A 15,527-nucleotide genomic window follows, 5' to 3' on the forward strand; every position below is an offset into this window, starting at 1 on the left:
ATCTAGTATTTGGGCCTACAGTAAGGATTTCCTGCAGCACAGGGCATGATCGAGCAGAGGACATACCTAAACATTTTCTACAGGAGAAAAGTTACAGAGAGCAGTATGTGTATGAACTTTGACCTGGGGACTTTTTAATTGTTTCTGAGCACCCTGCTTGTCTTAAGTCTGTCACTGTACAAAATGACAGTGAGCATTACCTTTCAAGAAAGCCTCGAGTATATTGGGTCATTGCTTCATATAGATGTTCAGCCTAAAGTAGACCAAATGAGTCTTACAACCCTCATCTTACTGTGCAAGGAGGAATAATGTCTTTAATTTCCTATTTAGGACACTGACTATAAATGTTGCAAAGCTGTTTAGTTAACTGTAAGATGTTAAATAGAGATTTGCTCTATCTTTATTAAACAAGGAGTATAATGCAATTTCTCTAAACTTGCATCATGAAATCTAAGGCTCTATTTTTATGGCCATGCCATACAATTTTCAAACTTAGTTTCTGTTTTTAAGTACGCTCCAGCATGGAGTTTATGGTATTTTAAACTTATGAACTCACCAGCCAGTTCAACAGAAAATAGCTACTGCTAGCAATGTTATACTTGGTTGACATATGTGGATTGTATTGAGCTCAGTCAATCAGTACTGCCTCCTTGAAGAAGCAGAAAGAGCATCTAGAACTCTTATGTTTGTCTGGAAAAGTTGACATCAAACAACTCAGCTAAAATTGTTTGGCTAAAACAGTGTAACATACCTCCTCCCTTCTTTTTCCTTACTGTTTGCGTCAAATTTTTTTTTCTTTTCATATACTGAATTCTTGGAGTTAACTGGCAACTGACGCCTGTTAGAGAGCATATGCTACATCCAGCTAGCGCTCCGAGCTTGACCGTCATCCATTTCCCTGTTTTTTTTTCTCAGAAGATATACATGCAGTTGTAATGAGAATGATAAAATTGTTGCTGTTCACTGCACAGAAAGCTTATGAATCCATATACGAAGGGAAAGAGTTGGAAACATAACCTATGCATTCTTGACTTCCAAATTGAGTCAGTAGTTAAGAAGAAAAATATTAATACATATGAAGCTCGAGAAAGACAAGCTAAAAAGAATTAGTAGAGCTCTGAAAAAATCGCTAGAACTGAAGTTGGAGGCTTGGATCCTTCATAGTACTGGGCAAGATAATGGCAGAGATCGTAGAACTGCTTCTCTGTGTAAGTTTGCCTTCCAAGATTACTTTCATATGAATGCTAACAGGAAGTGTTCCCTCTCCAAAACTGAGCCCTGGCATCTTTTAACGTCACCGTGATGTGTTGCAGAGTGACAGTACTGGCCAAAGACTCCCAGAGGGCTAGGGTATGAGATCTCACGTTTAAGCTGCAACTGAGCTATAGACTTCCAAATTTGACACCAGATTTCATCATGCGTTGCATTAACCCAATGTTTTTGACATATGAATTTCAATCTCTCTGTGATTCTGTGAAAATAATGCAATATGAAGCACCATTTTTGAGGGGCAATGTAGAATATTTTCACTACCATTATGAGCCAAAGCCTCTCTGAGGCAGGGCAGGGGAGAAAAGTTTGAAAATGAATTTTAAAAGTTGGTGCGATTCAAAGCAAATCAATTCCCTGTATGTGGCTCAGCTATTAGAGAAGGAAAAGAAATAACCACATCCCTAATATCTAAAGTAGAATTTGGTCTTTGGAGGCCAAACCAAAAAGAAAAAAGGTATATTTTCACAGTTGTACTTCGCCAAATAACAAGAAGACGTGAGTCAATTAAAGTAAGTATGCAGGAGGCACACCAGTAAGTCTCATAGCAGTTAGTGGGTACAGCTTAAACGAGGGCCTCATACCTGCAACCCAATAAAAGCATGAATAAAATACATTTTCTGGAAAAGGGGAAAGGCAAGATTTCTGCTGGGTCACAACGAAGATGCCTTAGACTGAAAACTGTAGGGTGTCAGGACAGCTGTTCCTTCAAGTATTGTTCTTCTAAGCAGCAGTCCCCGGATGTAATAGTATAATGATTTGCTAGGCAGCTGTAGATTGGTGGATTCTATTTATAGGTTTAGTGTGAGAGGGTAATGGCAATGAAGTGTCAAAATGAAGGCTTATATGCTATTTCCAGCTATATGAAAAATTACCTTAGAAAGCTTTGTTATGTGCTGTGTAAAATGCTATGTTTGATGGTTGAGCACCTTCTCAGCTGATGAAAATTACTTAGAAATGAGGGCTGTAAGGCACACACAAATGTAAGCAGCTGTGGTATAATAGGTAAGGTTTCATCTTTAAGTCTCTAGACTTCCCCTTCAATACCTGTTCCCTAAAATAAAGCACATTTCAGTGGATTTGCACTTCATGTGCCAACTTGGCAGCCTGTTTCAAGTGGACAGCAGCATGTAGAACAGTTTCTAGTGTAAAAATGTTGCTTTTCCTTGCTTTCAAGCTTATTAAAGATGAAACCAGAAATTGTTATTTCCCCTTCCTTGGGGGGAAATAACCCTTCATTAATCTTCATTCTGTTATGGAACTGGAATGGATGCTGCTTCTATTCCAGTATATGCTTTTTTTCAAATCAAGAAATATATACTTAAAAAACAAACAAACAAAAAACCCACCCTCTTAGATTTGATTCTGGGATATTGCTTGTGTAACTTAATGAAATTATAATTGAATAAAAAATATTTTTAAAATGGCAAAAATATGAAAACTGTTGTGATTGTCAGGTAACTGATGATATATGTGCCTTACAGAAAGCCCTGAAGTTTTTGAGTTCTTCCCAGACTGACATCTGAAATGGAAATTTTAACTCAACTATACTTATTGCATATATTTTATTAATAGGAATTGTAACAATTAATGATGAAAGTAAAATATTAGCGTACAAAACTAAATTGACCTCAAATTATCATATATACGTATCAGTATAAAATCAAAAGATTAGAAAACTGACTCACGTTACTTTTAGGCTAAATTAAGACTAAGTTAATTTTATTAACTAAGTGAATCTATTCTGATTCAATCCATTAATCAGCAAGTTTTAATCATAATTATAATAGCATCTTGTTTTATTTTACGGGTAATATTCTTCCCTTAAGCAGTAGTTCCTGAAGGACCCAGTGCAGTACATGCTGCTTATAATTAACTAAGTCACATTTAACATATTTCTGAGCAAGATGCAATGATAACTTTTGCTGCATGATTGCGACTGTTATGTGACTGGGATCATGCATATAGCGTCAGATGGTGCTAATCGGGGAAGGTGAAGGGGTCAGGACTCCTTCATCTTCTGAGTAAGCGTGCCTGAATTATTTAATCTTCAGACATGCATGCATCTATGGTATGGACTCAATCCTTTTTGCCTGGAGTGGGTACCTCTCCTTTATTCATATGCCCTTATGTTACATACCAATGCCACTTGGTAGATGAGGTTGCATGATCCTGGAAAAGTCGAAGTGCCACCTGCCACAAAGACAAATGGAACTGGTTGATAGCAGACTTTCTACAAAGGCAGTAAAGACACGAAAGCGTCTCTCACAAAAGAGAACACCAGGTTATGTGATTTCTTAAAGTGCTTGAGCAATCTGAGCTGATCTAGCAATGCATTCAGGTACATGATAAAGTAGCTCTAACCATCTCCTCGAATACACCCTGGGGACGCGTGCTGAATTTAAAGCTGAATCCCTCCATTTTGTTGATGTGCGTGCTTCTACAGGCTCAGGGAGCTTCAGTTTTTTGGGGATCTAGTAAAGCTCCAATAATTAAAGGAGCTCTCGAAATCCTCCCTCCCACCCCAATCCCAGCCACTCCTGTCTCCATTTATCCTAGCATTTCAGTCAGTGTCAGTTATGATGCTCTGAATTGCACACTGTGGGTTACAATTATTATCTGTTGGTTTATGCATTCTTTTGCAAATGATGTTGTGTAATACAAGAATGAAATAAGTGCAACAAAATTACTGAAACAATTCTTCTAGCTTATGAAATGAATGTGGTTGCATTGGATCTATTTTATTCTGCTGCATTTTTTCTTTTTAATAAGGCTAAGGTAGTCCACGTTTCGCTGGATGGTTGCAGCATCTCCCCGCCGGAGGGCTTTCTTATCCGCAAGGGACCAGGCAACTGCCACTTTGATTTTGCTCAAGAAATTCTCTTTGTTGACTACCTGCAGCCCCAGCTGATTACTAGAGCACATAGGAGGTAAAGTAGGATGCTTTTGCTATCAAAACCACACAATTTCTCTGAATCATTTAGTATTCTTTTGTATTTTCCACTGAAGCACATCTATATGAAGCACCTGGAAGAAAACATGAAGTACTCAGAGCAAAACGTTGCATTGCATTTTTAAATTGCATGCTGTTTCCAAGGCTTCCTGAGATCAGAGGACAGCCTTTTCTGTAATCGGGGGCTTGTTGTGGAGTGGTTTAGTTTTTTTCCTCTGGTTTTGTTCTCCTCTTTTCTGAAGGAGCCAAGAGTGCATCGAGAAACTGGATTTTATCTTGGTTATTTTTGCAGGACTGGTTCAAAGAGAATGGAACAAGCTAGTATGGACTATGAAGCACCCTTAATGCCATGTGGTTGTATCCTTCTCTGTTGTTTTCTTCCTTGTTTTATTATACATAGTACCTTGGAATTATGTACTGCAGTTGTGAATCCTGACCCTTTTGAATCTGACAGTTTCTGGTGTTTTAGGGAAGTGAATAAGATACCACGAGTATGAGGATGGTATCATTTAATACAATTAAGAAGAAATAAATGGAATATATAATATATGAAGGTATGACCTATCTTTAGATAGCCTAGTAGCTTTCTTTTCTACCTTTTATAATCCATCCAGGGAGGAGCTAGAGTTCCACTAGCGTAGTATCTAGCAGTGCCTAGCAATTAATGACTATAGAAGAATACAAGAATATGAAAACCACGTTGCAACACTCGGGATGCTTTGCTGGTCCCCAGCAGTGTGCCGTTCAGAGACTGTCTAAGCCAGAAGCAGTCTTTGTATTTTTGCATACCTTTGAACTTTCTGGTTTGCCATTCTCTGCAATTTGTCTCATTTAATATCTTTTAGGTTGGGTGGACCGGAACTGTGTAATATGTTTGCCATTTTGCTTGTGGCTTTTTAAACTTACGTTTTCCTAAATAATCACAAACTTTTTTGATCGCACTTACTGTCATGCCATCCATCTCTTTGACAGCCCTTTTAAATCCGTGAGTTTGGAGACAATGAGGTCTCAGCGATGCGAGGTTTCTGGCAGTTTCACGAAAAGCATTGGCTTGGTAGAGGAGATGTGAATGAATGCTCTCATTGGAGAAAAGTCGGCAGCACGGATTCCATCATTATGTTTTCTGCCATTCAGTTCACACATATTAGATGGCCAGCTACCACGCAGAGAAGTCAAAACCTGGCAAATGCGTATACAGGAAGCATAGGAAGGCAGTGTAGGGGCTATGATGTTAGTAAGTGGACTGTATAAGGCGGTAGGATAGAAAACTGTAAAATTCATTCATTCTTTCATCTTACAGAAGAACATACATGCAGTCGACACAGCTAGGTAAGAATGTAAGGGACGTGTGTGTATATTCTCAGTGATAGAAATGGCAGAGTTCTCATCTCAAAAGAAAATTTATTCAATTAATTTTAAGACAGAGTAAGGTCAGACATGAACAACGTTTTATTTTTTCCAAGCACAGCATAATTAGATAATGGAACTTTTTGCCACAAGGTGTCACTTCAAACAAGGAAGGATTGAGACTGATTGGATATTAAGAACATTCAGAGTTGTAATACTAAATACTGCGAGTATTAGAAGGAAACTTCCCCCCTTCAGGGATTAAGTTGCCTTTTTTAGGGCCTAAAAGTATTCCTGATGGGTACATGCTCTACCATATCTAGCTCTACTAATGTTTCTTTTATATCTTTTTAAGAAAGCGCTAGGTAGTGGCTACTGCTGGAAACGAAGACTGATTGGATTTTTTCCCTAAATGTTTTTTCCCCAGTTTAGTCACAAATTGTTGGATTTGAATAAGAAATACTGGATAAAATTCTGTGGCTGTCAAGGAGATCTGACTAATCTGTCAGGCTGTATCTGCAGCCGTAAAGAAAATGGGCAGGCAGCCATTCTCTAACCTTGAGGCCAAAAAGCGTGCCACAGCTTGGATCCATTCAGCTAAACTCCTTTATTCTGCAATGCAAGGTGACCGCGTTCAAACTCCTCTGGCCTCTTAAGCTGTGAATCTCTGTTAAAAATATATGTAGCCTCCCTAGGTGTTTAGCTAACTAGTCCTTCTAGTGTCAGAATCTTCTCCTAAATGGCAAATGAGAATGTCTGTGCTATGTCTTTCTGAATAACTACTTTAGTGACATAGTTGATTGCTTTGTGTAAACTGTAGCAAAAGAATGACTGAGGAGATGAACTTGTAGACTATGTGATTGGAAATAGTTTATTTGGTAAGTTCTTTTTTCCCTAAGGCGTGTACTTAGGTTGCTAAGTCATTAAGAAAAATAATCAGACATTGAGAGGAGGGGATATCAGAAGAACACAGCAAGGCTCTATCCATTAATCCAGATTTTAGAAATATGTATGATGTGCTAGAGTGTGAGTTTACAGCCAGCTAAACCCAGTAATCACAATGTATACATAAAATAGGCTATAGAATAATTTTGGAAACTGCAAATTAAATATTATATTAGGATAAAATATCAGTATCAACATTTTCCTTAATAGCTGTTTGTTGTTAGTTATTTTCCAGTTTCAGCTTCTGACGAGTTGGGGTGATCCATACTACATTGGCTTGAATGGACTAGAGTTTTTTAATGAACATGGAGACCAAATCTTGCTAACTGAAAACAGTATCCTTCTACAGACGGAGCCTCGATCCCTTTCAGATATGCAGTTTGCTCTCTGGCAGACTGTCATGATAATCACTTGCTACGTACTCAAAATTGCCAATGAAACCCTGCCTGGTTACTTTGCTTGGATTTCTCTGTATTTCAGTGATGATATTTATTTTCATGCATTTTAATCTATTCTGTGTAGTCCTCATGCTATCAACAAAGTAAACTGGGCTTATCTCAAGATTACTCTTCAGCACTGATTAGCAAAAAGTTAGTCTTTTACCAAAGCAAGTTTACCAGATTAATACTGCTAAGGGAGGTACATCCCGCCACCTCATGGTGGACTTAGTAGAAAATGCAATGTGACACTACCAGTTTGTAATAGAGAATCCACTCTAAGAAACCAGCTGTGAGACTGAGAGACATCTCTTAGTACATTTGAATCAAGAAAAACTGCTGAGTTTCCACCATCTCTTATTTTTAGGTTCTTATACAGGCATTACATGATGTCTTTCATTTGATTGTTAAGCAGCGCTAATAATAATTCTTGCATTTCCTTCATTCCAGAGAGGAAAGTATATATAGCAAGGTATTTTTATTTTGGAATTCATGTGTGCTAATAGGTATTCCTATGTACTCGTCTTATGCCAGGCAAAAAGAAAATTCTCACCTTACATTTAGCAGGTGATGATGAATCTGTGGTCCTTGACTCACTATGGGAGTCTCGGGCTCACCTGACGAAACATTATTTTCAACAGAAATGAGGTTTCTCTCTTTCATGGGATCTTTCATTGTACCACAGGAAACGAATTTTTCATAACTCTTGTTCTGGAGCTTTAGGCTATTCTAGGCACCTGGCCCAAGTCATAAAGATAAGGGCTGAGACTGAATTTGATTCTGGGTTCCCTGGGAAACCAATGGAGGGAATGAAGGACGTATCTGAAAGACTCATAATAATCAGGGTTACTGAAGAGTTATACTGCAGTGCTCTATACCAGCTAAAGTTTCTTAAGAGCTGAAAGCTTCATGTCCAAGAATATAGTTAGATAGTTTGATCACATGGAAGAAACAGTTTCTTAGCCAACTAGAAAGAATAAAAAGTGTATACAAGCTACAACGAAAAAGGTAAAGACTCTTGTCTGAGCATTGTTTTTATTTATATGTTCCTTGATGCATGATGAACTTGGAAAAAATAGAGCTGTGATGGAGAAGTAGTATTTTGAAATTGAAAAGTGGCAGTAGATTGTCTTTAGGGAGCAGGGGTTCTTCAACTTAAATGGTATATCTTTACAGCATAATGCAATTGCCAAGTAAAGGTACCTCAGCTAATTTTGAATGATCTTCTGTTTCTGTATCTACAGTAACACTGCTTGGATATGTTAGGGTCCCAGAAAGAGCACATCTGTATTCATGCAATGCTAAATGTGATAATTCCGCTACTGAGTCTGGAGCAAGCTTTTCTTAGACAGTTGAGGCATCGCTGCATCATCCCTTACATTCTTTAGAAATACCTACAGGCTCAGGCCTTTTAGAAAGCAGGACAAGAGGAAATTAATGTCCCTCAAACTGGGTTGCTAGGGGTTTATAATGCTGAAGATATTGCCATCCATCTACATTCCTCTGTGTGTCTTTAACATGGATGTTTTTTTAACATAAGATGTGCCTCATCAGTAGAAAGTCTAATTATCTAGAAAGCCTGTTCAGTAGAAGGTTTATTCTTTCCCTCTAAACTGATTGAAGGCCTTACTACCCTTCAAAAAAAGTAGCTAGGCAGTTATTGCACTTTTTTTTTTTTTAATATCACAAATCTCAAGGAACTCAGCAAAACCTAGTCAGACTGATGCCTATTTCCTGCAGCAATATTCTCCTTGAGATATATTTCATAGGAAGAGTTTTCACTAGTTCATGCTAAAAAATGGGCTTTTGTCACAAAAAAAAATAATAGGAAGTTCTCATCCTTGATAAGGGAACTTTATTGATAAAGTCATAGATACATTTAATTTATTTTAAAGTAAGTATCTACTTAATTTCTTAGCATTTTAAAAATAATATTGAGTGCCATTGCATCTTGCCCAGAAATATGTTAAACGTGACTTAGTCAATTATAAGCAGCATTGTCCTGCTTATGGAAATGGATTCCCAAAATTCTTGACCACTGAAGTAAAGTAGTGTGAAGAATTTTACCATTTGTACTACTCAGGTGGAGAATACTTGCTCATGGAATCTAGAAGAGCAAACACAAACTTTAAAATATGATATTTCTGAAATGACCTTTGCAGTTATTTGAGCTTAAGGTTTTGTTTCAGATATTGCTGCTTTTCCAGATAGCGTCAACATTTTAGAGGATGTGTCTGGAGACATCCGAACTCCAGACAAACTCATTGACGGAGTAAATGACGCAACTGATGGCAGACATATGTGGCTTGCACCAATTCTTCCTGGTGTGGTATGCTTGTCTACCTACATTTTCCTTTTTCATTTCATTTTAGTGATGTGCATAGAGGTAGCTAGAAATATAAAGGTAAGGGAAGGCATTTATAATTTTTAGGCAAATTTGATATTAGTAAAAGATGCTGAATGCCTCTCAGAGATTCTCTCTGTTCCAGTTTCTGTCCATGGCACAGAGAGCAGCTGTTCAGACTTCCAGCTTTATAACCTCCTTGTATCTCCATATTGCCACAGCAGAATAATTTCTAGTGATAGAGTCAGTGTGTTTTCAGTTGCTTTGATAGTTACTGGCAAAGAAGTTTAATATGGATGTTTTGTGCAATAGATGCCTGTTTAAATGGGATTGGGCTGAGCTCTTGAATTGCTTTTTAAGAAAGCAACAAAGGTTCCAACAGTGAACTTTTTTTTTTTTTTTTAATCTCATTATCTGGCTTGAATTCTAATTCATAAATGAGAGATGACAGTGTTTCATATCCTAAGGCCCCAAGCAATTCGGCCTTTTTAGAAGCAGCGTGTTTAAAATATGGGGCACCAGACATCAAATAAGGAAAAGTAGATAAAGTCAGAACTCATCTAAGTTTAAGTTCTGGGAGAAGACACTTTTGTGCTAACTTATGTTGGACGTTATTAACAAGTATTTATTTCCTAGAAGAAGACGGATTTCAAAGGTAACAAAATGCAAATCTAAGGTGTGATATAATATAACTTACTGTGTTGGGAATATCTCTACTTCAGAAGTTACAGTTCTTAGTTCTTTGCTTCTGATAATCTAAGTAATTCAAATTTGAAAATTAATTCAAATACCGTTAGATGCTCTAGTACAGTGGATATAGATGAGATAAAGCCTTTATGCATACTTGAGACTAGTGACCAAATGCATTTCTTAGGGAAGCAGAAGGTAATACTTTTTGTAATGCTTGAGGCTCCTAGTGTCTAAATCTTACATCTTGAATGCTGGTAAACAGCTTGATAGGATGCTCAGGTGTCCATTGTAACGTTGTGAATGATTGCCCTGACAAGCATCTGAGTTTGTACATCTGCTATGTGCTAATCACTGTATTTTATATATTTTATATTTTATTTCATTTTGGCAAAAAAAAAAACAAAACCCAGTAACTGGAGTTCTTGCGTAGACGCATGCTGTTTTGTAGAAGGTGGCATTATATCTAACACCAAAGCACAAGAGATGAGCACAAAATATTAGTGTTAAAAGGGTGAATGGATAAAATGTGATAGGCATGAGGGAAGAGTAAGCGATTAAATGGTCCTTTCTGGCTTTAAACTCTAGCAAGTGATACCATTTGTAGATCCACATAATGATTTTCTCTGTGCCATCTTTCATGACTTGATTGTAAAGCCAGGAAGTACAAATGGCCTAAGCAAGCAGCGTATTAACTGTTATCCTCTGTAGTTAGGATGCTGGAGGAAATCTTGTGTGTACTTAAGTCCTCGTTACTACGCTGCTTTGAAACATTCCAGTGGCCTAGAAAACAAAGTTACCATTTGCTATGTTGGGAAGCTAAAAAAGCTTTAAGAAAATTTTATATAAAAACCTTTCTTTTCATTTCCAATTCTCAGTGTTTCTGTCTTTTGCGAATTTATGACCGTTATATGTTTTGAATTCCTTGTTATCCTGTTTCCGATTGCCTGTTTGTTTGTTTGTTTGTTTGATTGTATTTTCCATCAGCGTTTTCTGTGAGACTAATAACAGTTGCTACTGAGATCTGAACCCACATCTTCTGGAGAATCACAGATAATAAACACTTTATTAATCCCACCCAATTCTCAGTGCAGAAAATGCATCATGGTTTAATACAAATACAGTGTTGTCTTTGAAGAATCAAAAGATTAAATCGTGGAATTCACAGTAACAGCTAAGATTGGTTTCCCATATCCTCAAATTTGTTCTTGATAATTTCCCTGAAAGCAAAATGAAACCGTATCTCAAGCCATAATTGTTTGGCAAGGCTCATGAGAATTGTCTCTACATTGCTATTTGTGTACCTTGGACCAAGGTTGCAGAAGTTCTCCTAAGAGCTTTAAAGCTCAGGGGTTATAGAAAGATGGATTCCCGGTATGTATATATCTATATGTATGTAGATGCATGTACACACGTGCACACATGCATGCACCAGTTTATCTCATCCTGATGCACATTGTCTGTATTTGGTTGATGAAATGATCATTAAAAGCATCTCTTTCCCCAACTGACTAGGAGTCCAGGATGACAAGCTCAGATGTAGATTTCTGTCTCTGATGGGCTATACGTACTTTTGAGAGGACAGGTGCGGGTTAGAAACAACGCCTGAGAATTATCAACAGATAATAACTGAACTTAAATCCTTAGCCTCAGTTAGCTGTCCTCTAGCTATATCTATTTAAATACAGTCTACTTTTGATAGCTCATATGTTAGAATTTCATTTCTTTTGGGGATTTGTGCTCTTAAATGTAAATGAATTCTTCTTTTACAGGTGAATAGGGTATATGTTATTTTTGATGTGCCTACTACTGTGTCAATGATCAAGTTATGGAATTATGCCAAAACACCGCAGAGAGGTGTGAAGGAATTTGGTGTAAGTAATTTTGTATGCAGTTTTGGTGACTGAGCTTGCTGTGAGTTTTATATTTATTTTCACAGACCACTAAAGTGTGATTCTGTATAATCTCTAACAATGGGATTCATCTCGCCCAGCTCTACGTTTTAATACTAAAATGACTAGCTTATGCTGGCCTTCTGCGCTGCCTTTCTTGTTCAAGGAGAGAATGATTTATCTGATCTTTCTTAGAAAATTGTCTTAGGATAGTGCTTTCCTTTCTGCATTGGCTATAGAACAGGCCTAGAAGACTAGTTTAGACTACATTCCTAGCTTGTAGACAGCTGAAGTAAGGTGAAATTCATTCATTCCAAGATTTAAGTGATTCATTCTAGTCGAGAAAATGCCATTTTTGTAAAACAATGAAATATATTTTAATTCCCTACTTGGATACTTCATTAGAAACAGTCAGGGAGGAGACAAAAACTGCAGAAAAAGAGAGAAAGCACCCGACTGGCTAGTGGAGACAGATAGCAGTTTTAAAGAAAAAAAGCTAAACTAATGACTGAACTTGTAAAACAAGTTGAGCAAAATGATTTCTAGTTAATTGATCGAGAAGAGTGCTGAAAGCAATGCTGGCTCGTTCAGATACTGTTTTTTCCCTAGTGATTTTTTATTTCCTTGAACAAATTGATTCCTAGATTTTTTTTTTTTTTTAATCTGTTTAATATCTTTAGCTTCTTGTGGATGACTTGCTTGTGTACAATGGAATCCTGGATATGGTGAACCATGTAGTATCAGGCATCCTACCCACCTGTGATCCGGTGGTCCCGTATCATACCATTCTCTTTACAGATGATGAGAAGATTTGCCATCAAGAGAAGAGGACTATTATTAGGTATGGAAGTGGATCTTTATTCTAATAAACTATCTCATTTTCCAAAAAATGTTTTTCTGTGACTAAAATCAGCAATATGTGTATTGCTATAGAAAATTCTCTTCTAAACTATACTCCATCTCACTTACGGCAAATAGTCAATCATTTTTAATCATTGGGACCAAGTAACCAGCTTTATTTTTACTGTTTATTAGGATTCTTGATGCATGTTTACATATGCTTTCATGGCAGCCTATGATAATAAATACAAAATAAAGAAGTTAAGCTTCCTTAGAGAAGAAAGAATAAACCCCAATGATTCTACATTATAAAAAAATTAGGAAGTTAATGAAAAGGAACCAAACATCAAAAATAGTCTTCTGATTTGGCATAGGTACTAGTTAAGGAAAGGAATCAAAATTCTATTAGTTTAGAAACGTTCTAAAATAATGAACATTTTGAATAAGAAATGAGTTGGGTTCTGTGGAATGACCCTTTCAAACCACTAAGTTGGCGATCTTATACATTCATAGAAAATATGATGAAATACGGTGAAAAATACAATCACAAAACATTTAGAACATCAGGACTGATAAGAGTCAAAAAAACAGTCCCTAGGAAGGAAAATAAAAATTGAAAGAAGAATTTATTTTGAATGAGATTAAAAAGTGAAAAATTGAAGACTTATAAAAATAAATACTTTCTCATATAGAGAACAGTTAACAAGAACAACATTGTGCACATACATCATTTAAAAAAAAATTACAACTTTGCATTCAAAAGGGGCATATGTTTCATTCACAAGCATATTAAAATATTTAGAAACAAGTTAAGAATCCTGGAGGGAATGTAAGCTGATTCAGAACAGAGGTTCGCATCCGCCTACTCTGGTGTTTCCTTTATTTTTCAAAAACATTGGCTGTTGGCCCTGGTATGGTCAGATGCTGTAATAAATGATTATTGTTTGGATGTATTGTGTTAGACTCATGGTTTTCGTACAAATGGCTGTGTTGTCCTGGTGAATTTTGCAAGTAATCAGTTTTTCAAATGAAAAAGTTACTGAAATGAAAACGTCTTGAAAAAAATATCAGTGTTTTGAGAAAATGTCCACTGGGAGACAAAAGTGAGGAGGAGAAATAAATGTTTATTTCTTCAGCTTTAACACCTTTATATGTGTTGAAGCTGTTTTATTGGAAGGAGATAAGCTCCGGCTGTAATTGTAGATCTTGTAGATCTCTTTTGTATAAATGCAAAGCAATCACAACTTCCTTTGGATGTATTTATAAGACACACATTCTTGGATTTAGTTGTAAGAAGTATATCCTTTTTGGATCACCCATGTTGCACAATCTGTTTTCCAGTCAAGAATACGCTGAGTCTCTTCCCTTCCAGACTTCCTGTGCAGGAGTTTTCTTGGTCTGTCTTCTCAGTTAGCCTAATTTTAATCTTCTCCTCCTTTTCTTCCTATAGTACCCAGCTAAGGTATAGAGTTAATTTGGCAATAGAAGACGAATCTCTTTCTACTTGCTGGGGGATGTTCTTGCTTTTTTCATACACGATTACTTCTGATTTTGGCATATTCTCTTTAGCATGTCATTATGCAATATTTAGTGACCCCTGGACTTCAGTCTGATACTATCATCAATGGAGTAAATTTTGATTTACTTCAGTATCAATTCTCCAGGTTCAGTTTGACATTTTGAGATGCACTACATTCTTCTCCGAGAATAGAAAGCTAGCGCATGCAGTATTTATAGAGGAAAGAAAAATACACTTGTTATTTTCTGAAGGCATGGCTACTCTGTTTTTGTCTGTGTGAAAGGTAGATGCTATTAGTGATGTTTTCTTTAGCTTTCAGTTCAGCTGACATTTATTCTGTAATTTGTTTAACTGAATTTTAAAGCTATTGCTTCCTTCCCAGAAAGAAATTAAGATTCTGCAACAGCCTGCAAACAAAAGTAGTCATGGTGAATGAATTTTGTTTAGTTTGGAAAATTCTGAAATAATGCTATATCAACATTACAAAACAGCATTAAGTTCCACACAGGGATTTGCGCTCTCATTGTACAGCATTGATTTAAAATCTCACTTAGGTTAATGGGGCTCAAGCTGTGTGTGCAGGCAAGAATACTGTAGAGTGAATGCAATGTTTATATTTGAATGTGTACCTATGACACTAATTAAGATTGTGAATAAATACTTCAAGAAGATGTGGATAGAATGCCTTACCTTTTTAGATAGTCTCGTGTAATGTGGTTGTGCTTTGTAAATTTGTTTAGCTTCATGGACCTAAATAACATGTTTGGTAACCTTTCCCATGACTGTCATGACTTCTCATGATATTGAATTTTGGCCATTGAACTGATTTCAATCTTTTCAGCAATCATGTGGGGGATCAGGATGTACGAATGATGAATGAAAATCAAATTGTCACAAACACCAAAAAGAAGCAGGTTATGGCTGATCCAGGTTCGTTCTGTTTTTTGCAATTTTCTTTTGCTCATTTTCTGCAGAGACAGTATGGATAACAGGCATTGTTAGGGAGCTGAACTGTGAAAAATGGGGAGAACTGAACCTCCTTTATATTTTCAGCTGTACTTTTTCTGTCGTAGGAGGGCAAACCTGGACTATCATAATTGGATGGATAATTTCTTTTTTTCCTGTATCTAAATCTGAAAGTGGGACCTCTATGGAATGTAGAGGTAGCTTCTGTCAGCACATACAAAGATGTCCTTGGGATAGAAACTGACTTAAGGGAAACTGAAAACTGGTAAAATTGTACAGGTTCAAAGACAGCTTTCCAGTTAATAGGCTCAGTGCATCACTAATTAGC

At 36.7% G+C, this 15,527-nt stretch overlaps 1 protein-coding gene across 5 annotated transcripts in view; it reads left to right on the forward strand.

The window, feature by feature from the left end:
* Window positions 1-15,527, forward strand: part of KATNIP (katanin interacting protein) — an 82,558-nt gene that overhangs the window by 63,904 nt on the left and 3,127 nt on the right. For 3 of the 5 annotated variants that reach the window (XM_009674651.2, XM_009674652.2, XM_068908404.1), the window contains 7 exons: window positions 4,042-4,199; window positions 4,515-4,579; window positions 6,739-6,849; window positions 9,141-9,280; window positions 11,755-11,856; window positions 12,555-12,715; window positions 15,075-15,163. In XM_009674651.2, the coding sequence (XP_009672946.2) occupies window positions 4,042-4,199; window positions 4,515-4,579; window positions 6,739-6,849; window positions 9,141-9,280; window positions 11,755-11,856; window positions 12,555-12,715; window positions 15,075-15,163 (826 nt within the window). The remainder of the gene's footprint in view (window positions 1-4,041; window positions 4,200-4,514; window positions 4,580-6,738; window positions 6,850-9,140; window positions 9,281-11,754; window positions 11,857-12,554; window positions 12,716-15,074; window positions 15,164-15,527) is intronic. The other 2 variants (XM_068908405.1, XM_009674654.2) reach the window with 1 other exon arrangement.

This window comes from Struthio camelus, chromosome 15, assembly GCF_040807025.1.
Source record: "Struthio camelus isolate bStrCam1 chromosome 15, bStrCam1.hap1, whole genome shotgun sequence".
NCBI classification, from domain to species: Eukaryota; Metazoa; Chordata; class Aves; order Struthioniformes; family Struthionidae; genus Struthio; species Struthio camelus.